Genomic DNA, 25,809 nt, shown 5'->3' with positions numbered 1-25,809 from the left:
TACATTACATTACCTTGTTCTGATAATTTCTAGGTTTTCTCATTAGATTGGTTATTATCTAAAATAATGACAGTGTTATTCCTTCCTTTCCAAATAATCTCGCTGCCTAATTTCTGATTTTTGTGTTGGCTAGACCAATATAATATTGAGTCAAGGCAGTGAGTTTGGGCCTTCTTATCTTATTCTGACTTTAAAATAAATGCTTCTCAAGTGTTATCATTAACTGTTATCTACTGTGAATTTTTGTTAGTTATCCTTTAACAGGTTATGGGTGTTTCCTATTATTCCTGGCTTATAAAGTGTTTTTTTTTTTTTTTTAATCATGAAAAGGCGATTTAAAAACATGGTAGAATGAAAATAATAGGCAACAGTAAGTGCAGAACAAATTCAAAGCTAAAGCATTCTAGGAATTATCTATCTGGCAGCTGCTTTGCTGACTCTCTTGGAAGTTGTGAAAGAAAAGTACCTTAGATGTACCAGATTAGACCTTCATCTTCTTAGTTCCCTACTTGGAAACTGAGATTTTAAATTACATGAGAATTTACTTACCTCTATGTGATACATATGCTTGTAAGTGAATATTTATTGAATGCTTACTGTGTCAGGTATTCTAAGCACTTTTGAAATGACTTATTTACTTTCCATAGAATATCTCTATGAGTAATGTTCTGTTATCCCCCATTCACAGATGGGAAAACTAGGGCACAGAGAGAATAAGTAATTTGTCTAAAGTCACAGGTAGTATGTGGCTGAACCTGCATTCTTAAATATGACACTGTCCGGCGTTTCCTTTGCTGATATAGGTAATTGAGAGCTTTTGAAAGGGAAGAATTATTTTATTATTCACTAAACTGATTTTATGAATGACTGTAATTGGCAGTTCCAGTAATTAGTCCTGTAAAATCCAGACAGTGGAGCAGATTTTGTAGTTTTCTAATTTTTTTCCATCTGTTCTACCTTTGTTCTGTCAGATTTGCATTTTCACCATTATCTGAGGAAGAGGAGGAGGATGAACAAAAGGAACCTATGCTGAAAGAAAGCTTTGGTAGTGATAAAATTCACCTTTAATTTGTACTTTAAATATCCTTTCCTGGTTTTTAGAAATAGGGTAAAGCAAGTACAGTTGACCCTGAACCACATGGGGGGTTAAGGGCGCTGACCGCCTCCCCACATAGTCAAAAACCTATGTATAACTTTTGATTCCCCTCAGAACTTAACTACTAATAGTCTACTGTTGACTGGAAGGAAGCTTTACCTATAACATAAACAATTGATTAACACGTATTTTGTATGTTATATGTTTTATATGCTGTATTCTTACAATAAAGTAAGCTAGAGAAAAGACAGTGCTATTAAGAAAATCATTAAGGAAGAAAAAATACATTTACTGTGTTTATTGAAAAAAATCCACCTATAAGTGGACCTGCACAGTTCAAACACATGTTGTTCAAGGGTCAACTATATAACATTTTGAGTGTCAAAATCAGGATACTTTGATAAAAGTACATTGTTTATTATCTTAAGCTATGTTGTTCCTTAGTCTGGTCTGTGGTGAAGTTAGGGCAAAGCAAAAATAAGGTATGACTCTTAAGATGAAGCCATGGTAAATTCAGTGAGTAATTGTGTATTAAATGTCCAGTTTGCTTACTAGAGATGAGCTGAAAATTTGGCTTTCAGCTTCCCAGCATATATGTAAAGATGGAGAAACTGTTATGTAATTCAGTGTCAATAAGCTTAAAGATCTGACTCCATTTTTGCAATCATTGCTGGTCTGTTTACATAGTTAACCACTCTCTTTTTTTCTTTACAGAAGGAATGAAAATGAGAAGTACCAAACAAGAACCAAATGGAAATAGTAAAGTAAACAAAGCAGTAAGTGTGACTTATTTTTTTTTCCTGTTTTCCCTTCAGCAGTTATGTATAAGCCTTAATGATTTCTTTACCTATGCTGTAAGTAAGCATGCTTTATAAATCTTTTAATTTAATATTGTTACATTTACATTTTTAAAAACAGACAGTAAGTGATTCTGTCTAGGATTTAGTAATCTTTAATGAGATGATTTGGTACTATGTCCTGAAAAGATACCAGACCAATCTGATAGTTCTGTTTATTGGTTTTTATCATTGAAGTCATAGCCTCATTAATAACCTAAGATCTTTTTTGTAGTCAAGATCAAGATTTTTTTTAGTTGGCATTTTTTTGTGTTTCTTTGTTTTAGAACTGTTCGTTCACTCTACATTAAGGACTTTAGAATTTATTTCAGTTTACAGGAGCGAAGCTTACATGAAGTAAACTCTAGGTTTAGACCACTGAGCAGAAAGCATTTAAGGATGTAGAATATCATTTTATATTTCAGTTATATAGTTTTTAAAGTTATTTGACTTTTCTGTTTAGTAGTCTCATTTGTTATGTGACTATACTGCTTCAGAGTGACAAAAGATTAAATTTAAAGATTTTGAGACCTCTGTAGATCCTTACATGAGATATATTATTTTATGCATTTTAGTAATAACTGGTACTTGTATGTTCCCAGCAGGAAGATGATTTGAAGTGGGTAGAAGAGAATGTTCCTTCTTCTGTAACAGATGTGTAAGTCTTTGAATCATTACAAGAATCCTGTTTCAAAGTTAGTATTTTATTATTTTAATGAATGCTTGTAGTTAACTTTAGAAGTAAAAAATTACTTAATAATTAAAAATGTTTAAAAGATGTTAAAAAATAATGAAAGATTGAGAATGATATACAAAGAAAAGTAATCAGAATTATTTGTTCAGATGACATTTCTGCTTAGAAAGATTTAGCTATAGATCTCCGTTGATTTAGCTAAAATCAATGGGATAATTCTTTTGGAATTTTTGAGTTCCTTTCCATGGCCATAATTTTATTAAACATTGGTCCTATTACAAAGCAGAACATGTTTTGTTTTTTTCTATACAATTCCAGTAATTTTGATTCTTATTTTTGCATTTGCTTTACACCCCTCCCAAACAGCCATTAATTAATTAAAAATCTTAACAAACAAACAAAAAAGCTTTTAATTGCAATTATTATTCCACTGTCCTTTATGAACCACTTACAGCTGTATTTTACATTATTCAATTTGGTGTTTTTCTCTCTACAGAGCACTTCCAGCCCTTCTGGATTCAGATGAGGTTAGTAATCAAATCATGTGCATAAACTGGATCTAGTGACTTAATAGGGAGTCATAAGTCCTCTTTTCAGGGAGATTTTGTTTATTTGACTCAATAAGAGTATCATTGAAAAAGGATGAGAGTAGAAATACTGATTTTGGAACTCAAATATGTAAGATTGCTTCCTTTCTTATACATGTTTCCCTTTTTTTCCCCCAAAGCTTATGTGATCAGACTTTGCAATGTTTTGTTTAAATTGGGTAGCAAGTACCTTACTGTCCTGTGTTCTAGTTCCTTTGTTTAAATTGGGTAGCAAATACCATACTGTCCTGCGTTCTAGTTCCTTTGTCTTTAAGAAATTCACATTTAACCCTTACCTAGGCAAAAATAATAAAAGTATTCAGAAAGGAGTATAATAGATCAAAGCTACCTACTAAGCTACCTACTAAGTTATTATTCAATGTTATGTCTTTCACTATTCTCTTCAGATACTAAGGTTTAAAATTAGTATCTCTAATGTTTATATTGCTTTTTAATCTTTTAATGTGCCTCCATACAGTTCATTTAGAAGGCTTCACAATAAAGGCTTGGGAACTAGTTCTGGACATGTTCTGAATATTAGGTTATTCTAGAGTCTCTTGATTTTAGAAGGCCTTTTGAACACACCAGAAATGGTGGAAAATACATAAAATGACCATCCTAATGATTCTCAAGTGCAGTGTTAACTATATATTCATTATTGTGCAACAGATCTCTAGAACTTTTTCATCGATGTAATTTTACTGAATATATAATATATGGATATACCATAGTCGTTTATACACTATTATATTTTTGGACACTTAATTCTTTCTAGTATTTTGTTATGAGTGTTTCAGTAGAAATGTTTGGAGGTAAATCTTTGTCTATATCTAGGAGTATTTCTTCAAGTCCTAAATCAGAGGAGGTACACATTTTTATTAAAGCTTATTCTTGAGTAAATATTTGTTTAATCATCTTCATCATCTCTAAGATATTTGTAATTCCTTTTGATTTGTGGTTTGATGTCCAAAAGCCTAGAGATTTTGATTCAGTTAAATCTTGTGTAGGGCCTGGACATCTCTATGTTTCAAAATCTTCATAATGATTAGGAATATAAACATAGATATTTAATGAACATAAACAGGTATTTGTGGAAAATGCTCGTGCGCATTATTTATGTAGAAGATATTTGGAACGTAGACCGTTTAAAATTAATGCACTTAGAGTAACCTTTTTTCTTTTTCTAGGAACGAATGATTACACATTTTGAAAGGTCCAAAATGGAGTAAAGAATGGGAAGGCATGCAATTGAAGATGGCTAGTATCTGGGAAGAGATCAGCTTCTGTGTCAGTCTCCATAGGATTAAAGGAGGCAGTGACATCCTGATCGGTTCCTTGATCCAAATTTGTGCATTGGAGCTGGCGAGAGGTGTCAGAACACGGAGAATATCTTATTGAAAACAAGTTCATAGGATGAGAAAAATCTTCAAGTTTCTTATTTACAACATTGATGCCCCTTTCTCTCCCACACCCTGACATGGATGTTTATGCAACTTACGTGTGTTGTTCCTGAACCTTCTATAATGTTTAAATTGTTTAATCTGTCAAACTAAAAACTTTAACATCTGAAGAACTATGACATCAACACCATAATATGTAATCTCCGGGAGCAACTGCCTGTAATTTTTATTTATTTAGGGAGTTAGTTACAAAGGTGATGGGGAAAATTGTTAATGATCTTTCTGTTTCCTGGGAAGCCAAGGTTATATCTTTCAAAGGTAGTTTTAAGAAAAAAAGAATCCTCCTGACTTAAGGAGCTGTGGTTCTATCAGTGATTAAAAGAGAAGAAAAGAAAGGAACTGTTACAGTGTAATTCAGATCATTTAAAAAAGCAAAATCAAGTGCAATTTTGTTTACAAATGGTGTATATTAAAGATTTTTCTATTTCAGATGTACTTTAGAGAGAAATATTAGCTTAACTCTTTTGACATCTGCTATTGTGACAGATCCCATTGCTGGCAATGTGGTGCACACTCCAGAACTTTTAACTACTGTTTTGTAAGCCTCCAAGGCAGCAATGCTTTGTTTGCGTTCATGCCATTCACTGGGTGTTGCACTAGATGCAGAGAGGCACTCCAGCTAAGTGCTTATGAGTGAGCACCCTGCGGACTGTAATCCTTCAGAAGCAGGAGCTAATAGAAAGGAAACAGGTCCTTCTCGCTTAATTTAAACAGTTTTTCCTGCATGAAGTGGTGTGGAGGCCCTGGACTGCTGCTTATTCTTTAGGATTGAATATTCTTGTATCTGGTGTTGGTTTAGAGACTTTATAAGACATCACAACGTGATGGGATTCATTTGAAGCACTATATTTCTGTTTTAATGGTTTTGTCCACTTTTGCCTTCCCAAGAGTTTTGTTCTACATAGAAAGTTCATGCCATTTTTTAATATAAAAAAAATGTTAACAAAATTATTATGTGGTTTGTTTTTTTTTTTAGATTTTCTCTAAAGCTCCTTCTTCTTTTTCCTAAACTCTCTCATGGGAATTTTTCCTTCCATGGTTTTTATTCTGTATCTTCTTATCTGTTGAAACCAGTGACCACATGACCACAGTCTTCACTAACTCTTACTATAGTGAAAGTGTTTACATTTATGTAACATTTCTCTACAGCTGTTTGCTGTGATTTTTTAAAAAATCACCTAGGCAATATCCCTAAGGAACCATATGAGGAACTGACTGTATTCTCAGGTTAACCTTTTGCTAAAGGCTGTTGCAGCTGTTGCAACTGTTGTAGGCTTCTGTTTTTCCATGTTAAAACTTCGAATGATAGTCATAATGCTTCAGAATAGCTGGTCAAATATTTTTTGAGGCTGGTTAGATGTTGACTTGAGACTAGGGGAAAAAAACAATTATTGCATTGGGCAGGAGTGTACAGTACACATTCCGTAACCTGGGATCTGATAATTCTGCTTTTTCTTATGTCTTCTTATGTTGTGATTGGGGTATAGTGTTATCATTTTTTAGAACAGATTCAGAAGGAATTTGTAGTATTACATTGACTTGTTACCTTATAGTTTTGTCTATTTTAGTCTTGGTCCTTGAGCCTGCAACTACAAGATATTATTAGGCCTTCTTCCAGCACAGCAGCTGGCAATTCAAAATTTTCAAGGTGTCCAGTTTCTGTGGTAAAAATCAGATATAACACAAGATTTGTTTAGCTATTTTGTGTTTTTTACTACTTGAAAATATTTCACTTATCATAAACAGCATTTGGTAAAGATGGGATAATATTCCTAATTTACAGATGACATTGTGTAAAAACAAAGTGACCAGGGCCAGTCTTTTTACTTCATATCATAGGCTCACCCCCCCCTTTTTTTTTTTTTTTAACATTTTTACTTTAAACCAAAATGTTTAATTTTGTGACATTTCTTGGAATTGCCAAATTCAGGTCATTCTTGCCGTGTTTCTCAAACTTTAAAGTGCATGGCTTCACCTTGGGGACTTATTAAAAACAGACTGCTGGACACCCCCCTACCCCACCCACCCCTCTTCAGAATTTCTGGTTCAGTAGGGCTAGCATGAGGCCTGAGACTATTTCTAACAAGTTCCCAGGTGATGCTGATGCTACTGGTCTAGGAACCGCCCCCCTCACCCCAACCACTGGCGTGGAACAACTTTTAAAATACAAGGGTAAGGCTGGGATGATGATGGTAATACTAAAACTACCATTTATTGAGTGTTCAGTGTGTCAGGTATTGCTAAGCTCTCACGACGCTAGGTAGGTACATAAATAACTGCCATCATTTTGCAGATAAAGAAATCTAAAGCCTCTGGAGATGAAATTTCTTAAACGTCACAGCTCATTTCCAAAATGACAGATCTCCATCCAAGGTCTGACGCCAGAGCCCGAATTCTTTCACCATCACGCTACACTGCCTAAGACAGTTCTAAGATTTAGATATTTTCTTCTTGTTAAACTCATGGCTACTAAGACTCCACGAAGGAGAAACTCAGGGTCTAGGGTGAAACGGAGCCCCAAGCCTATGTGCATTCCTTGAAGGTGCATTAGGAGCCGAGGCGGAAGGGGTGGGACTTCGGCTGCGGAAGGGGCTGGTTTAGACCAGCAGGAAGTCCGGTGTCCACGATGGCTCTGTTGCCGAAGATCCTGTAGTTGCGGTCCTTAGCTAGACCCTGGTGGGCCACTCCCTTAGTCTAGTTCTGGCCCCGGGCCCGGCCAGCACGCTTAGGGGGAGACTGAAGCGGCGACTCTGCCCGCCGCCATGCACGACGCCTTCGAGCCGGTGCCGATCTTAGAAAAGCTGCCTCTGCAGATCGACTGTCTGGCCGCCTGGGGTGAGCCCAAAGACCGAGGGGCCCTGGCAGGGGCAGCGCGGGAGCGGCCCAGACCTCCCAAGAGTCTGGGGAAGTGGACGGGCGTTTGGCTGTGTGGGTTCCTGTCTGATGCTGTCCTAGAGGAGCCTGGGATGAAGGAGTGCGGAGCATTGTAGATACTGAGGGCGGTGGGGCTGTTTGGGCGATCCCCAAGGACTCAGGCATTGTAGGGACGTTTCACCTGCCCTTGCTCTTGGTGCAGAGTTGGAGGTTGAGTTTTCCTTACTAATCGTGCTCGGCTTTGGCTCATTACGATTCCTAAGAAGTCTTTAGTTTGGAGGCACAAGCAGTGGGAAGTTTTCATCCTGCCAGGGACTTGAACTTACTTAGATGATTGTGTTGTACTGTTTTTTGGGGGGGAGGAGTAGGCTAGGGTAGATAGAGCAAGTTAACACCATATGCCTTTTTTCCGTTCCTAATCTAATCCATTCATCGTTTACTTCTCATTATTGTAGGTAATTTAACGTTGTTACTCTGAACTCTTATCTAGCCAAATGGTTGATTGCCTTGTATTCAAAGTGCCCAAGTTACCTAACTGTGTAGGTAGAAGAGCATCATTTCAGACTGAATGAAATCTAACCAATAAAAACTTTCGTAATCGTGGCCAGTGCAGAAAGCAGAGTCAGGCATCCCTTATCTCTTGTATACTCTGGAAGACAAAAGGTTTCAGGGGTCTAAACCTTGACTCTTAACTATGAACATTACGTTGCCATTTATGAGTGATTGTGCCTAATGTTTGTGCCAAAGACCAAACATATAATTCCAGTCTTTCGTGTTAATGTTCAGGCACTGAAAATCAAGGGCCATGAAAAGGTAGCTCAGAATCCTTAATCAGATCTTATAATGATCTAAGTACCCATGATAGACCTGGTGGATTCTTGGTGGTAGCAGGCACTTTATGCATCATCTGTGCACAGTGCCACCCAGTCAGCCTTGCAGAGTTCTTCACAGCCTCTGCAGTAGGGTGCTTTCACTACAAATCTTCATGTTAATGTGCACCCTTCCTGCCTTTAGCAGCCCTGGCCTCTTTAAAATCACACCTCCAAAGTAAGCTGACCTAGTCCTTTGGGTTAAGGGGAGAATCCTGCTTCCTCCAGATTATCTCAAGAATGCCTCCTTTTTCTGTCATTAAATGCTCTGAGAAAGAATTAAAAATAGAGAAAAAATATAATACATATACATATCAAATACATATTTGATATTTCCTCATCAAATATGTATTAAGTGCCTACATGGACCAGTCTCTACTAAGGACAGGAATACTAGGATAAATAAGACACAGTGCCTTTGCTTCTGGGACACACGCTGGGGGACAAAGACATAAACAGATTTTGATACAAAATAAGTAATACTAGAGGCATATGCCACCTATTAGGGAAGCTTGGAGGCGGGTTACTCAGCTCTGCCTTGGACATAAGCTTCTGAAAAGGATGGATTCAGTTGCTTATCACACTTTACTTGTCACATGCTTGACTCATACCCTATGGGACTAGGAGTACACATATCTCAGCCTCGCACACCAATTCCACTTTGGCACAGTAGATTCCCTGTACCTGTGCTTTTCAGGAAGACAGTTTTGAAATGGTAGATAGCATTTGGCCTGCCTTGATTTCTCACCAGGCAAGAAAAGTGCCTGTTGCGTCCTAGGATGCTGTGGTAGGTACAAGAGGCCATTTACCGCCTCCTGCCTCAAAACTATTTTCAGACTTTATCAGCAGTAAACATTGCTCTTTCTAGTCATTACCCATTTCACCTGAAGATTATTCAAGAACCTCCAGGAGCCAGATCATGCAAGGCCAGACAATATTTGAGCTGGAAGATGTCTTTGAGACATCTATCTCTTGGGAAATGGAAATGAAGAAGATACTGATGCTGATGACTTCTCCCTAAACTCCAGCATTGTAGAATCCAGCTGTCTTTTCAGCATCTTCATTTGGATGTCTAGTAGCATGGCCAGAACAGTTCTTGATGATTACACTCTCCCAAAACATGCCTGTTCCCCCGTGTCCCACATCTCAGCAAATGGCATTTCTTTTTACCCATCTGGCTAAGGCCAAAAACCTTGGAATCATTCTTGACTTCTCTCTTTCTCTTATACACTACATCAAGTCCGTCAGTAAATTTGTCTGCTCCACCTCCAGAATAAATCTAGAATCTAGTCATTTCTTTCCATCTCTACTTTTTCTACTCTTGATGAGGGCACCATCCTCTGTCATCTGAATTACTGTAATAGTCTTCTGACTGATCACCCAGTGTTTGCCATTGTACCATTTTCAGTTTTTTATCCACATAGAGGTAGAGTGATCCTTTGAAAACGTAATCTAATCAAATATCGTCTGCTCAAACTGTTCAGTGTGTTTCCATCACAACTAGAATTAAGTTCCAAAACCCCTACCATGGTGGCTACACCTGACATGATCAGGCCTCTGGTTACTTCCTTGACTTTATCACGCATGCTGTTACCCCTTGTGTCTTTCTGGTAATAGTCTTAGTCATACAGTCTTCCTTGTTCCATGAACACACAAAGCATGTATGCACCTCAGGACCTTTGCACTCGCTGTTTCTGCTGCCTGGCACTGTCTTGCTCTAGATATTTCATGGCTCATTCCTCATTTCATTCAGATCTCTGCTGAAATGTCACATAAATCAGCAAGACCTTCCCTAATTACCTATATAAAAGAGAATGCCACTTCCACCAATGTGCTAGTTCTTACTTAAGCCTTATTTTTCTTTTTATCATGGATTGCAACTTAATGCTATTTTATATATCATTGTCTTTCTTACTCCATATTAGAATATAAATTCCTTCAGAGTAGGAACTTTGTTTTATATATTCTTTATTTGCTGAGCCTAGAACAGTTCTTGACTCCTAATAGGTATTCATTACATAGGTATTTAATTAATAAATAATGATATTAATAGTAATAACTTTCATTTATTGCAGACTAATCATATTGAGCCTTTATAAAATAATAACTCCATCTTGCAGAGGAAGAACCTCAGAATTTAAGTAATTTTTCCAGGGTCACATATCTAGTAAACCATGCCTGATTCTAGAGCCTGGTTCCCAAACTTTAATGTATATTCAGAGCCTGTAAAAAAATGCAGATTTGTGTGTGTGTGTGTATCTGTATATGCATATACACAATTATATTTGTTTATATTATCCAGAGAAACAATAGAGAAATAAATCAAAAATTACTAAAATGGTTACATATAACAGAAGGGAGAGAACAGGGTGGAGTAGACAAAGATGGAAGCTAGACTTCTCAATTTACATAAATGTCTCACATAATGAAAAATTTAAATTAAAGAATGCAGATTTCTGGGCAACACTGCAGAATCATTGATTCAGAATCTCTGGGAGCAGGGCTCAGGAACGTGCATTTTAAATAAGTCCCAGTGATTCTGATGTGGCTAATCAGGAGCTTTTGCTTTGAGAAACACTACTCTTTGTCCTGTGACCCAAAGAAGGGAAGTGACCACCAGTTTATTTCCTGCAGTGGCCAGGATTGGGCCAGAAATGGAATTGTTAATCACATGAGGTTGGACGGAGTTGCACTGTTGGGCAGAACTTCAGTAGGGCAGTTATGAGCAAGAGGACTCATTCACTTCCCAGGAGGGATCGAGTCTAGCCTTGTGGCTCAGGATAGGCCTTCAAGAATTTTCTAGGGCTGGCTCTCATTTGTTTATGTCTGTGTGAGACTTCTTTGTGTAGTGTGTTTCACTTTCTGATATGCAGTATTGAGTCTCAGAAGGAGCTGTCTACCCAATGCTGTGCCTGCTCTACACAGCCATGCATGTAAAACACAGAATGAGAAGCCTGTAGAGCAGGCTCTAGAGCAGGCTTCTCATTCTGTGTTTTGCATGCATGGCTGTGTTATCTGGTGACATGTCATAAAATAGGAGGCCCAACATGGGTTAGGTCCTCTGCTGGCCACCTGAGCCCCCACTGAATTCTTTAACTACATTGTGCCTCTTCAGGGTTCAATGTTTTTACTTGGATGATACACTGTTTTTCCTTACAAGCTTGAGTATTAGGAATGGTTTTGTGTGTGGTGCTTTTACTGTTTAAAGGACAGTTGTCAAAAAACTTTGCATATATGATAAATGCATTTTCCCTTAGTACCTCCAAATGAAAGCATGAAAAGGGTCAAATAAGATTTCAATTAAAATTTTAAAAATAAATGTGAACTTACTTGATTCCATTTTATGTCCAGTAGATTAGACATTTGATAAAGAACATATTTTGGCAAATAAACATTTCAATAAAAATGGAAAATGGCCTCTCAGATATCATGCTTATGAGTTTGACTTCATCTTTTGGCAGTGCAGCTTCTTGAGGACTTAAGCCTCAGTGTGACAGCATTGGAGATCTGTAAGTTAACTGATGGCAGACGTGGAAGGACATGTAGCGTGAGACCAGTTGAGGCCATCACAGGGGGTCCTGGAGAGGGCTTTTGGGAGGTATGTTGTAGAGGTAAAATTGATAGAACTTACAGACCTGGGTGGAAGATGAGGCTGTTAAAAGAGATAAAGAAAAACAGGAACTGGCAGGGGTTTGGGGGGCACAGTTGAGATGGAAGGATAGGGAGGATAGTGAACATTATATTGGCTTTTTGGTTATAGATTTTTATGTATGCTATAAGCAAATCTAAAAAATTTTTTCACTTCATTTTATTTATACCTGAAATATCGGCGAGTACCCTAAAAAATCAATTCAAATATCGCCAATTGCTCAATACAGTGATATCTATAACTAGAGTTCTAAATAATATCTTTTACAAAGCAAGTGTTGTGAATTGAATTCTTTTTTTCCCCCATGTTCTACTCCAACATAAATCTCCATCGTTCTATTAGAGCTTCTACTTACATCATTATAGCATATAATGTTTTACTTTCTGTGTTTGCTTTAAAATGCAAAATAAAAGAAGATAGAATCACTATCTTTTTCCTGAAGACTAAAAGACATCAACCTGGAGAATGTTCCTGAGGTGGCTTCTGACTTTTTTTCATAAATATAACTGCTGCCTTCCAGACAACCTCTGTCCAACATCCATTCGTTTGATGTAGAATACCTTAATAACTGCATCACAGCATGTGGTTAGGTCCTGAGCCTTCTACAGACATCTTACTACATGTGTGACTCTGGACAAGTTACTTATCCCAAAGGCCTTAACTTCCACATCTATAAAATGGAGATTTATAAAAAGGTCTTATTTCAAAGGATAGTTGTGAGGATTAGTGAAGTAACATATGATATGTGCTGAGCATTTCCTCGCAGATGCTCAATAGGGTTTATCTGTTTGTATTGTTATCCAGTATTTTATTTTACAAAGGATCAAGAGAGTTTATGAAAGGAATGACTGTCAGGGTAATTATTTAAACCATTTTGAAACCTCTTTACTTTTAGTGTAGACCAGTGTCTCTCAAAATGTGGTCCTTGAACCAACAGCATCAGCATCCCCTGGGAACCTGTTAGAAATGCAAGTTCCCAGGCCCACTTCCAGACCTAATGAATCGGAAGCTGAGATAGGGCCCTGCGATCTACTTTAAGAAACCCTCAGATAATTCCAATACAAACCAAAGTTTAAGAACCATGGGCCTAGACCAACTTTTTTTTCTTTTTAAATAAGAGCTTTATTGACATATAATTTGTATATTATACATTTCACCCATTTAAAATGTACAGGTCAGTGGTTTTTAGTACATTCACAGAATAGTAGTGCAAGTATTGCCATAGTCAACTTTAGAACATTTTATCACCCTAAAAAGAAACCCATTAGTATTCACTCCCCATTTCTTCCTAAGCCCACTAAGCCCTAGGCAACCACTAATCTTTCTGTCCCTATAGATTTGCCTGTTCTGGACATTTCATATAAATAGAATCATACAATATGTAGCCTTTTTTTGTCTGGCTTCTTTCATTTAGCATAATGTCAGGTTCATCCCTGTTTTTACATGTATCAGCAATTGTTCCTTTTAATAGCTGACTGATATTCCTTTGTCTGGATATGCCACATTTTGTTTATCCATTCATCAGTTGATGGATGTTTGGGTTGTTTCTACCTTTTGGCTGTTACCAATGATGCTACTATGAACATTTGTATATAAGTTTTTATGTGGACATATGTTTTCATTTCTCGTGTAAATGTCCAGGGGTGGAATTGTTAGGTCATATGGTAATTCTACATTTAATCTTTTGAGGGATTGCCAGACTGTTTTCTAAAGTTGACAGCATCCTGCCAACAATGTTTGAGGGTTCCAATTTCTTTACATCTTCATCAGCACTTATTACCATCTGCTAGACTATCTTTTGAGATCATGAATTCTTTAAGTTTAACATACTATGGCACTTCTTATTTTCCCTCAAGTAAAATCATTAAATCTTCAAAGGATGCCTTTTAGTTATTCGTGAGATTAGGTACCTAGTTTCATGTTTATACTATCTTTTATGATTTTATAAACTTCCATCATACTTTGGTCAGTTTCATTTTGGAACAGTGAAGCCAGAGACATTTTTTATCCTCTAAAATGTTTAGCCTAGTAATTATTGAATAAATACATTTAATTTTCAAATGTTTCTTGGCTATAAACATTCTTTAGCTTTGTGAAATGCCTGCTATCAAAAGCAGCTCATTTTCTTGACTCTTTGATTCTGATTCCACCCCCAGATAAAGAAATAGAGTCTTTTAAAGCTGGCTGTCCTTTTTCATAGCTCTTTTCTTTTCCAGAGGAATGGCTTCTTGTTGGAACCAAACAAGGACATCTTCTTCTGTATAGGATTCGGAAGGATGTTGGTAAGTGGCAATTTTCCAGAATTGAGAAAGACATGGTTTATAACACACACACACACACACACACACAAAAAAAGTTTTGATAGTTGGCTAGTATACAACTATGAAATCAGTGATTCCTGGACCATTCAAAGAATGATTAGGGTTGGGAGTAGTGCAGTTGGAAGAAGCATGAAGGAATCTCCAGGATTTTTTTCCAAACTATATTTCCCTGCTCCCATCTGGGAGGTGGAAGGGGAGGTGGAGCTGGATGTTTCTTCCCTCCTCATTTTTTGGAAACCCACTGCCAAAAATTAGAAATATTTCTGGTGGGAATTAAGATTTTTCTGTAAATGATGTGGTAGTGGGAAAAAAAATTAGGAACCATTCACTTAAAAGATCTTATTAACTAGATAGACTAGGTGAATGAAGACCTGGGTTTGAGTCCAGCTTTACTTCTCTTTGGCCACTTGACTGTGACTAGGTCCTTTCCAACATCATTTTTATCTTCCATTAACTCTTTTTCTCACAAATTTGTTGAGGTTGGATGCAATAAAATGCTTGAAAGAACTTTAAAAACTAAAGCTCTAATCAAATGTGACTTTGTCACTAAAAATGTAGAATAATAACTAAAAGTATGTGAAATTTATTCTGTTAAGATATTCTCTATTGTGGAAAAAAGTACTTTACTCCCTTTTCCTAATTTTATTTCTGTGCTGTCTTTATGGAAAATTGGTATGTTTGGATATTATGCCCTGGAGACACGGAGTCTATAGAAATAATCTGCTGCTAATGCCAGAGTAGGTTGAGTCATATGAAATTGTCATTATTTGACCATATTAGAAAAAAAACAAAATTTCATAGCTTTCAACCTAATAAATAACTTTCTTTAGTGAACAAGTTAAAGAAGAGAGGAGATAGAGCCTTCTCTTTAGAACCTGGAGCAAAAGGTAACTGGAGGAGAAGAACATCTAAATAGTGTAGGGAAGGAAAAATATTATTTTTCCCTCTACTCATTTTAGGTTCATTGGCTGAGGACCTGTGAATTAGACTGACAAAAGACATATTAAGAAGAGAAAAACAAACAGGTTTATTAACTTGTGCATCCTACATACGCACGAGAGCACTCAATGGTGAATAACTCAAAGGGTGGTTTGAACTTGGGCTTACATTTTAACAACAAAACAGTACATTTTTAGCGAAGTGATGAGACGAAAAGGACTTTGAATTTCTAGAGTGGCAAATTGTGGGAAAGCAAATATATAGGGGAACTAATTGGAGATAAGTTTGTTATATAGGTTCTTCTGATGCCATCTCTGGGCTGATAAGGGTCTTGAGTTGTCTCTGGTGATTAAATCCTGTCCTTCCTTATAGAGAGGGGAAGAGGCAGCTTTGTAAATTTATGTCCTGCTTTTAGGCAAATAGGGGGAGAGCAGAGAGAGCTTTTCTTGTATCTGCTTCTTCTCAGTTATCTTCAGCTCAAGATAATTCTTATGCCAAAGTAGCCAATTCTGGGGTGGTATATTTTGCTACCCTTCACTGGTGCAATAGGGAAAGAGGAAGCCACCTGGTCAGGTACCATGGTGGGGTAAGCAGAGAAAACAGACAGTCAAAACAGAGGGTTTATTTCATTTCTAAGTATTTCAACTTGCCTTTAAATCAGGAGTCAACAACCTTGTTCCAAAAAGGATCAACTAGTAAATATTTTAGGCTTTAAGGTCTTTAACATCTCTGTGGTAACTACTCAACTCTGCTGCTGTAGCAAAAAGGCAGCCATAGACAATATGTAAATAAATGGGTGTGGTTATGTTCCAATAAAACTTTATTTACAGAAACATGAGGAGGCCGGGATTTAACCTGTGACCAGTACTTTGCTGGCTCTTGCTTTAAATTTGTAGTTGTTGGAGCCAGAATAACTTGTCACCTACATAGCCAGTAATTTAAAAATTAATCTTGCCTTGGTTTCTATTCAGCATTCAACCTCTGTGTTTTGACTATCTGCTGTGGATACAGATATTGTGCAGGGCGGGAAGATAAGAGAGCCTAATATTCTTTTCCCCGAACAGATAATCAGTTTTTTGTGACATCAAATACTAAATACAACAATAAAGTGACTTGTTTAATATACTATTTCTGTGTAAGAGGTGAGGAATCGAAAACTAGACTATAAAAATAGACATTTCAACATAGTTTAGACTCCAACTGATAATATTATTGTTAACCTCACTTGGAACCCTGGTGGTGACTATTCCTTGCCCTTTGATCAATTTACCATGTGACCTTTTACAAGTTAGTTAATCTTCCTGGGCCTCAGTTCCCCATAAGTAACTTCAGTAGCAGTATTAACCTACTTTAGAAAATTGGGAAATCAGACTCTGATTAAAGACTTTACTTCTTCCTATACCCTTAGAGAGCAGGTTAGTTCTGGCCCAGCTCTGGCCTGTTTATGGGCCAGAAATAGACCTGGGCCTCCGTGAATCTGCCATAGAACTAACTCAGTCTCTAAATTTGAGATAGTCCAAACTTGGATAAGCCTGCAATTAGATTGTCTGAGGAAAGGGAGAGGGTAATGAGATGTATTGGAAAGGCTGGGATTAAGAGGACCTGGGTTCTAAGACATCTCCTTTGAGCTCAAAAATGTCTCTAGGTGTCATTCTACTCATGTCTTAAACATAGAGGTTAAATTAGTTCACATCTAAGGTCTTAACAACTTTAGGTTTATTTCAGTGGTGCTGTCACCTCAGAGCAAAGGTTCTCAAAGTGTGGTCTGTAGACCTTAGGAAGTCCCCAAGATCTTTGTAGAGGATCCACAAGGTCAAAACTAAGCTCACAGTAGCACTAAAACTTTTTTCTTTTTTTCACTGACATTTATTGACATTTGCACTGATCAAAGTAATAGTAGCTAATACTGCTGGCCTCTTAGCATAAGTTCAAGACAGTGGTCAGCAAACTTGTTGGTACCAGACTGTACTGGTACTTGTGCTGTTCTCCAGCATGTACGCACAGTGGCTTTGGTTTTTGTTTTGTTAAAGCTAGTTTCAATTAAGACTGTTAATTACGAGGCGGTAAAATTTATTATCTTCTGACCTTTGAGAATACATCTTTTTAATAATCTCTATGACATAATGGGAAGTACATATAAAGCACTCTGCTGGGTGCCAAGGCATGAAGCACAGTGGCTGTCTCGGTTTGGAAAAGTACTTTTGTCAGTGTTTGGGTTACAAGCTGAACTGGCCACTTTTTTCATGGAGTATCATTTTTGCTTGAAAGAATGACTAACAGATTATGGTTTTTCAGATCATTTTAGTATTTGATAGTTATTTTCTCAAAAATGAGCAAAGAGAGTCTGTCTGGATTAAAACAACTCAAGCAAACAACTGGCAGTATTTGTTGCTAATGATAAAGTTAGAGCTTTCAAGATAAAGTTAGAGCTTTCAAGAGAAAATTAGAGTTGTGGAAAACTTGTACCCACTCTCAAGAGTTTGATAGCTTCTCAATACTTAAATATTTTTCTGATGAAATTGAGGGGATGACAATTGGGATTTTTTTTTTTTTTAAATATCCTTTAATGAAATGTACGAACATTTGGAAAATCTGCATAACTCAGGGAACCAAAATTTTCCAGTGTGTGAACTTTCTAAATCATACATGAGTAAAAGATCCATTCATAGTGTAAGGTAGAACAATGTACTTTAACAGAAAAGTTTATTATTAGGTTTCAGATTCCGCATTGCAGGAAACTCCATTTTTCAAGTTTTGGTATAGTAGCAAAGAAGATGATCCGCAATTATCTGAAAAAGCTGTTAAAATATTCCTTCCTTGTCCAACTGCATGCCCACATGAGGACAGATTTTTGTCATATATGTCAACAAAAAACAATGTATCAAAACAGATTAAATGTAGAAGCAGAAGTGAAAGTCTGGCTGCCTTTTATTAATCCAGACATTAAAAAGAGTTACAAAAATGTAAAACAGTGCATTTTTTAAAATTTGGAAAAATATTTTTCATCAAAATGTTATTTATTTTATGTAATGGGTTTATTACTAATATTTTTAAATGAGTTAATGCATACATATTTTAAAATTTTTTTAGATTTAATTTCTAATATGGCAAACATTGATAGATATAACTCATGTCAAAGTTTTGGGGTTCTCTTTTAAGATTATGAATTGGTCCTGAGACCAGAAACTTTGAGAATCTCTGCCCTAAATCATTTTGCTTGGAAAGAGAATTGTTAGAATTAATAATAAAGCTCTTTTCAAATTTAGAACTCTTTATCAAGCATGAAATGGCTGAATTATTTTTTTCTCGTGAAATACAATGGCAGGATACAGGGCATATCTCTGAATGTCCCAAAACTTCAGGACCCCTTCCTTATCCCTTCTGCTAAGGGACACATGGAGAAAGTAAGTCCAGCCTTGGTAGCATGGGCCCTTGTGGCTGCCTTAAAGGATCTCCACTGACTTCCGGGCAGGCAGGGGCCAGCAATGTAAATAGTCTCTCTTCACGAACTGGGAGACAGGTAGCAAGGTGTGGGCTCAGTGTACGGGCTTTACAGTTAGCCCCAAATTTGCTTTCTCTCACTAGCTGCTACCTAATTGCTTGACCTATCAGGTCCCTCGGACATGAAATTGGAATAATAATACCTTCTTCTTGGGGGTAGTTGTGAGGTTACAGAAAAGATATATAAATTTATGAATTTTGAAACCCAGAACCTGGCACCTAGTTTTATTGCTTAGTTAATGATAGCTGCTGTTAATAATTATTCTCTTTTTGACTCTTTGGTGACTTTTCAGGCTGAATTTTTTGTCATTTCAGCAAAGCTGGCTTCACATGTTTTTATGCTGTATAACTTTTCCCCCTTTTTTGCAACAGTGCCAGCAGATGTAGCATCACCTGAAAGTGGCAGTAAGTTTAGATGCATTAAATTGCTTTAGCTCTGGGTATGGTGTTGAGTGTTTGCTTTGTCCCATGATATGGGACTTAGGGTAGCTGCTGGGATTTAGTTGGCTTTAGATCTAAGGATGCTTCGGGCTGGGTTTCTTTTCATTGCTTGGGCTCTTATATTTGACTCTCGTCAAATGGATATCTTTTTTGTGAAACATTTTACCAAGGTACTATTTTGTAAGATAAGATCTTCAGACTCACAAGTACCTTGCAGCTTCCATAAACTTCTGTGGTGTGATCCTTTTTCTGCTAATGCCAAGTGGAAGTGCATGAAACCCTCTGTTCTAAAATTGGAGTTGAAAGCAACTTAACTATATGCAGTAAAGACAACTGGATATTTTAGATATCCAACTTCTATTCTTTTAGGAATTTTTAAAAATTCATGTAGAAGAGCAGTATGGAGAAGCATTTTTTTGTTGTAGTTATTTGTATAAGTATCCATGTGTTTGGAACTGTGAATGTTGATTTCTTTTCCACAGGCTGCAACAGGTTTGAAGTGACACTAGAGAAATCCAATAAGAACTTCTCCAAAAAGATTCAGCAGGTAGGCAGTGATGGCAGTGGCCACAGGAATATTTGACTTCCATGAGACCCTGTCAAAGCTAGAACTTCGGTAACATTTATTAACTCTTTGAGTCCTCTGCTCTGTGTCCTCTCATTTATGCAGGGATCTCTGTCAATCCATCGTGTGCCTGAGATCCTCTTTCACAAGCAGAAATTACAATTGCACATAAATCGAAATCAGATCCCTGTCATTGGTATAGGTTCTTTGGTTCCTTTCGGTACTGTAGTTAAATGAATATTTGCTAAACTTTGTCAGAAATGTTTAATTGACTCTAATAATTTGCTGTTTTCCAGATCCATGTGGTTTCCCAGTTTAAGATTTTGGTCAGCTTGTTAGGTAAGAAAAGGGGTTACGTTTGTATTTCATGTGTCAAAAAACAAAAACTATGACAATGCACCCTTTCGTGGTTAATTTGATAGTTGTTACTTAACAGTGGAACTGACATGTTCTAAACCAGACATAGCAAGATACAGGTAATAAAGGCCACAGCAGCCCTCAGAAAATTGAGCCCTGTTCTCCAAGGAGTGTCACTTCATTTATTCAGTAATGGAGCAGATATTTATTGAGCCCTTCTGTAGGCATCGGGGATATCAGGTTGAAAGAGACATGGTTTCTATCTTTGAAATTTATGTTATGATTGTGAAGACTGAAATGACAGGAAATAATCATGACTCAGTGTGATAAGGTACAATGGAAATTTATAAAAAGTGTTGTAGGAAGGACGTTTTCTAGTGCATGATTAGGATTTCGACAGAAATAGAGTTGCAGGCAGAGCATTATAGGCAGAGGGAGCAGCTTAAGCAAAGGTCCTGAGATCTCGCCAGACTTAGGATATGTGATAGAAAGTGGTGAGAGGAAGGTGAGAGACAGATCAGGGCCAGACTGTTCAGTGCCTTGTGTGAAAAGCCACAGTGTTGTGGAAGCCAGCCAGTGAGGCCGGCTTGACAAGCCGAGAACGAGAAACTTGCCTCACACTCTAGGGCCCAAATGGTAGAATCATTTTAAACTTCATTTCTAGGTCGAGAGGAGAACATTTACGGTAACTAAATCTTCATGACTCAAGTTAAATAGGAGGCCCAAGTGAAATTATTTTGCTTGCTTTGCTAGAAAAAAAATCCTTGCCGTGGCTTTGTACAAAATCCACAGGGGATTTTCTTTCTCTTATTGGAGCCTCCTAACGTAAGTAGCTTTGAAAACCATTTCTCATACAAATATTGCATCACAAATTTCCAAACTTGAGAAAGATAGCGTATAAGAGTACTTTGGAAGAGCTCTTTTATTCAAGCCAGCCCAAATCTAAAGGAACAAAATATCCAAGTTCAGAAGATTGAGTGACTTCTTAAATGTTTCGTCATATTATTCCAGTAATAGGCCAGAATAAACCATTGTTAGTGAAACTAAAGGTACATCATCAACCAGCATTTGCCATTTGGTTCTTCTGGTTGTTATTGTTATTAGTTTTGTCTTGAAGGTGTCTATACTAGAGAATTGTAATAATTTATCATTTTACATTCTTCTAAACAGAAAATAATATTTATGTCCATGACTTATTGACGTTTCAACAAATTACTACGGTTTCAAAGGCAAAGGGAGCATCGCTGTTCACATGTGACCTCCAGGTAAGTGTAGGGAAAATGAAATTTGACTTTGTGCTTTAGAAAATACAGGGTTTCCTACATCATTCCTACCATTAAATGGAAAGAATAACATTGATATCCAAACCCAGCAGAGACTCCAAAGAGAATGTTTGATTTTGGATTGTTATTAGAAAAATTTTCCCCTTAGTATATGGTCTGAGGTTGAAAGATTTGCATTCCCTGTATGTGTGCTAATTGGAGCACCAGACTTCTGTGTGGCAGGAGGCAGCTGACTAAGGATAAAAACACTTATCATGAACAAACTGTTAGTGGGAAATCAAACCTGTAATAGTACCATGAACATAACTATAAGATATTAAATTGACTTTTGTTCTAATCATCATTGTGGTCTTTATTTAATAAAGACATTTCTCTTTATTTTTGCCAATTCATAACCTTACATTCTTCAAAATCTGCCTTACTCCCTTTCTAGCATTTATGGTCTACATTGATACTGCGTTGTTTTGTGTATAGACATATTCTTTTCCTGACTCCTTTAAAGAGTTGAAAGTGGCCACTGATAAATGCTGATCCCCGACCCAGCATGTATTGAGAGCCATGAGTGAGAAACATTTAAGAAAAAAAGGAAGTGGTTATGTAGGTGAAATCCTGCCCCAAGATTTTCTTCTCTGAATTATGAATGTCCATGAGATTTGCTAGCACAGGCACCTTTGGCCAGAAGCCCATGGGGATGAAGTGCTCCTCTGTCTATTGTTTCTGGGTACAGTTTTCTCCAGCTCAGCTTGTCTGGCAGTGTAACTTCGTACTACAAGGGATTCTCAGATTAGTAGCCATTTCAAGGTAGAAAAATCTCTAAAATAGATGTCATTCAGTTATGAAGTCATTGTGTACATAGCCTCATTTGCTCTGGGTGTGTCTTTCCAGCACACAGAGACTGGTGAGGAGGTGTTGCGGATGTGTGTGGCTGTGAAAAAGAAGCTGCAGCTCTATTTCTGGAAGGACAGGGAATTTCATGAATTGCAGGTAAAGTCCACCGGTCCATAGGTTAGGTGGGAGGTACTGCTCTAGTTGACCCACAGCTTGAAAGATTTCTAGTTCAGCTGTAGTGAAGGTTAGGACCCCAGTCTTGGAATTTTCTTCAGATCAGTCTTCTGTTCTAAGCACATGAGTGCTTCATGCCCACTGATAAAAGTCTCATGGTCTTCAGAGGCAGGGGTAATACAGTTCTATGACGTCTATACAAATTGGTTTATTTCAAAGTGGATTTTTGCCTTTTCCAAATGCACCTTGTCCAGTACGTGTGTGAGCTACACAGTAAGTCCTTACTTAATGTTGATAGGTTCTGTGACTTTAGTTGAAATGACATACCATGAAACCACTTTTACTATAGGCTAATTGATATAAACAAGAGTTAAATTCCTATGGTATCTCATCAATATTATTAATAAAACTATATTAAACGAAATGACATTATTTGAGGACCTGCTGTTTTTTTAATATGGGCAGTTTTCTAGTTTTGTGCTTATAGAATTGAATTCAGATGAGGATGAGGGCGATTTTGCAGAATGGGAGTGGAACAACAGGAAGGTCATGATTTTTTTTTCCTTTTAAGTTGAACTCTTGCTCTCTTTCTTCAGGGGGACTTTAATGTACCAGATGTTCCCAAATCCATGGCATGGTGTGAAAATTCTATCTGTGTGGGTTTCAAGAGAGACTACTACCTAATAAGGGTAAAACTTATTTTTTGCAAATATCATCAGTTTGCCTTGGAGAAGATGATTATGAGGTTACCTGGGGGAGGTGATTATGTGCTTCTGAACTATAGGTCAAGAAATTGCCTTAAGTAGAGTTTTTGGCATAACAGGGTTTGTGTGTGTGTATCTCATGATATTTCTGTAAACAAGGTTTGTGTTTGTTTGATTGAGCTCTTAGCATCTTCCACAAATAAGATATCTGTGTATCTTAAGCCAGGCAAAGTCAACTCTCAGTTTTCTACATGATGACTTCTCTACATCCTGTATCTAATTATTGGAACAGACAGTTTGGGCCGCTTGCTTCTGTTCAGCAGCATTATCGTGGACTGCTGTCTTCAGGCTTCAGTGCTCAGGAATTATAAACTAATTTTAGTATTAACTTAAGTATTTTTAAGACTTTGAGGTTTCTGCCTCCCAATGTTTTTTAAAAAAAAAATATTTTCACTTCTTTTTTTAAACTTCAAAAGCCACATGTGTTTATCGTAGAAAATAAGAATATAAAAAAAATAAAAGGTGTAAATCATCCATAATCCCCCAACTAAATAATCACTGTTAACCTTTTGGTATATGGGATTCCACCCTATTTACAGAAATACCATGAGATACACACACACAGAGATTCATACACGTATATAAAAATAATGTGTATTATATATGTTATAATGTATATTTATATATAATAACCTGCTTTTTCTCTTAACCTAAGCAGTAAATACCCAGGACATTGGTTTTTTTCCTCCAGTATGCACACGCTATGTAGAAAAAGATTGATATTTCATAGGGTAATCTAAATTTCTTAGCTTCATAATCCAGATTTGGCAATTGTAGGCACCTTTCTCCTCATCCCCCACTGTGTTAGCTCTTAATTATTTATCTAGTTAATATATTTGTTCCATATTTATATTATTAGAATATCCTAATTTTATCAGCATCAGAGTTGTAAACTTGTAAAGGAGTCACTATTGTGCAGTCGACTGAAAAGCAACTAGGCATATAGGTGCTTAGAGAAGGCTGTGAGGGGTGAGGACTGAGCCAAAAGTTGCAGTAAGGGTCTCATTCCTCTCACAACCTTGAATGCTTCCATCGCCTTCTTGAGGGTAGAGTCTGAGGATGGATATCTTGTTTTAGGACCAGGATATTCAAAAGTTATTTATTTATAAACAGTAAAACTCATTCTTTTTGATCTACAGTTCTGAATTTTGACAGATGCCTAGAGATCTGTAACCACCTCCACAATCAAGATTCAGAACAGTTCCATCACCCAAAAAAATTCTTTCATGCTGTCCCTTTGAAGTCAACACCTTCTCCTATACCCCAAACTCTAGTAACTACTCTGTTCTTTTTCTCATAGTTTTGCTTTTGCCAGAATGTCATACAAATGGAATTATATAGTATGCAGCCTTTTGAGTTTGGCTTCTTTCACTTAGCATAATGCGTTTGACATCCATCCATGTTGTTGTGTGTGTCAATATATTCTTTTTTATAGCCGAGTAGTATTCCATGGTATGAGTGTACTACAGTTTGCTCATTCATTCATCAGTTGAAAGACAAATTTTTAACCATTATGATAAAGCTGCTATAAACATTTGCATATAGGTTTTTATACACTGCAAATAAGTTTTTGTTTCTCTTGGGCAGATGTCTAGTAATGAGATTGCTGAGTTATATGATAAGTATATATTTAACTTTATAAGAAGCTAACAAACAAAATGGCTGTATGAGAGTTCACTGGCATTGTATGAGAGTTCCATTTGCTCTTCATCCTGACCAGCACTTGACCAGCACTTGACATTGTTAGTTGCCGGGTTCAATGCTTGTCTCTGTGTTAGAGAAAAAGAAAACTGATTCTATGTTGTGATGACAAAATTTGTGTTAACAAACTCTGTTTGTTATCTGTTTCTTAAGCCAAGCAAGGAATATTGGCTTCTGTAGGTTTTGGGTTTTACCTGGATTTTTCTAGGCCATATTCATGCCTCTGGCCAAAGAATGCTGGATGACTCACTTTGTGTCTTCCTGTAGGTGGACGGAAAGGGGTCCATCAAAGAGCTCTTTCCAACAGGAAAACAACTGGAGCCCTTAGTTGCACCTCTGGCAGATGGAAAAGTGGCCGTGGGTCAGGATGATCTCACCGTGGTGCTCAATGAAGAGGGGATCTGCACACAGAAATGTGCCCTGAACTGGACAGACATACCAGTGGCCATGGGTGAGACCAACAGCAGCTGCTGTTGCCCACTTGAGGCTGGGGCCATGTGCCACCTTTGCAGAATGAAATCCTATTCATAAGCTTTAGCAGACTATGGTTTAGTGTCATTCACTCTCAGTTCCCCTTCTTATAAGAAGACGACTATTTTAAGGTCATTAAAAAAGGAATATTCTGATTTTTTTAGGAAGCTGAGTTTTGCCCCAGACGGGGGAAAATGAAAACAGAATTGTACATTTTAGGAAGGGATTGTCTATGGCTATTTTTACTTCTTAGTTCCTTTTTAATGGTTTTATTGTGTCCTCTGCCAAATAATTTGTGAAAATTCCTTATTTATTCCTATAATACATATAACTCAATATCAAAGGGATTTTGATGTGATTATTGCTGCTGTTGTTTTTGTAGCTTAAAGGCACAGACGG

At 37.1% G+C, this 25,809-nt stretch overlaps 2 protein-coding genes across 9 annotated transcripts in view; both read left to right on the top strand.

Annotated features, from left to right (window-relative positions):
• The window catches only part of TMEM87A (transmembrane protein 87A), a 35,990-nt gene extending 30,366 nt beyond the window's left edge, over window positions 1–5,624 (top strand). For 3 of the 8 annotated variants that reach the window (XR_002779150.1, XR_002779148.1, XM_011354970.2), the window contains exons 16-20: window positions 972–1,045; window positions 1,811–1,872; window positions 2,535–2,590; window positions 3,123–3,153; window positions 4,401–5,624. Coding sequence is in view for 5 of the 8 variants with exons in the window: in XM_011354970.2 (XP_011353272.1) it covers window positions 972–1,045; window positions 1,811–1,872; window positions 2,535–2,590; window positions 3,123–3,153; window positions 4,401–4,442 (265 nt within the window). In the remaining 3 variants the exon portion in view is untranslated. Of the gene's footprint in view, window positions 1–971; window positions 1,046–1,810; window positions 1,873–2,534; window positions 2,591–3,122; window positions 3,154–4,400 lie in introns of those variants that run through there. The other 5 variants (XM_011354973.2, XM_011354972.2, XM_023527782.1 and 2 more) reach the window with 3 other exon arrangements.
• Window positions 5,625–7,263: 1,639 nt separating this feature from the next.
• VPS39 (VPS39, HOPS complex subunit) overlaps window positions 7,264–25,809 on the top strand; it is a 37,558-nt gene continuing 19,012 nt past the window's right edge. Inside the window, exons 1-8 of the mRNA XM_011354969.2 lie at window positions 7,264–7,508; window positions 14,282–14,347; window positions 19,750–19,814; window positions 20,129–20,171; window positions 21,360–21,454; window positions 22,358–22,456; window positions 23,071–23,163; window positions 25,207–25,390. Coding sequence (XP_011353271.1) covers window positions 7,436–7,508; window positions 14,282–14,347; window positions 19,750–19,814; window positions 20,129–20,171; window positions 21,360–21,454; window positions 22,358–22,456; window positions 23,071–23,163; window positions 25,207–25,390 — 718 coding nt within the window. The 5' untranslated portion in view covers window positions 7,264–7,435. The remainder of the gene's footprint in view (window positions 7,509–14,281; window positions 14,348–19,749; window positions 19,815–20,128; window positions 20,172–21,359; window positions 21,455–22,357; window positions 22,457–23,070; window positions 23,164–25,206; window positions 25,391–25,809) is intronic.

The sequence above is a fragment of the Pteropus vampyrus genome, unplaced genomic scaffold (assembly GCF_000151845.1).
Source record: "Pteropus vampyrus isolate Shadow unplaced genomic scaffold, Pvam_2.0 Scaffold19, whole genome shotgun sequence".
Taxonomy (NCBI): Eukaryota; Metazoa; Chordata; class Mammalia; order Chiroptera; family Pteropodidae; genus Pteropus; species Pteropus vampyrus.
The sequence above is the reverse complement of the archived record's forward strand: the minus strand, read 5'-3'. Positions and strand labels throughout refer to the sequence as shown.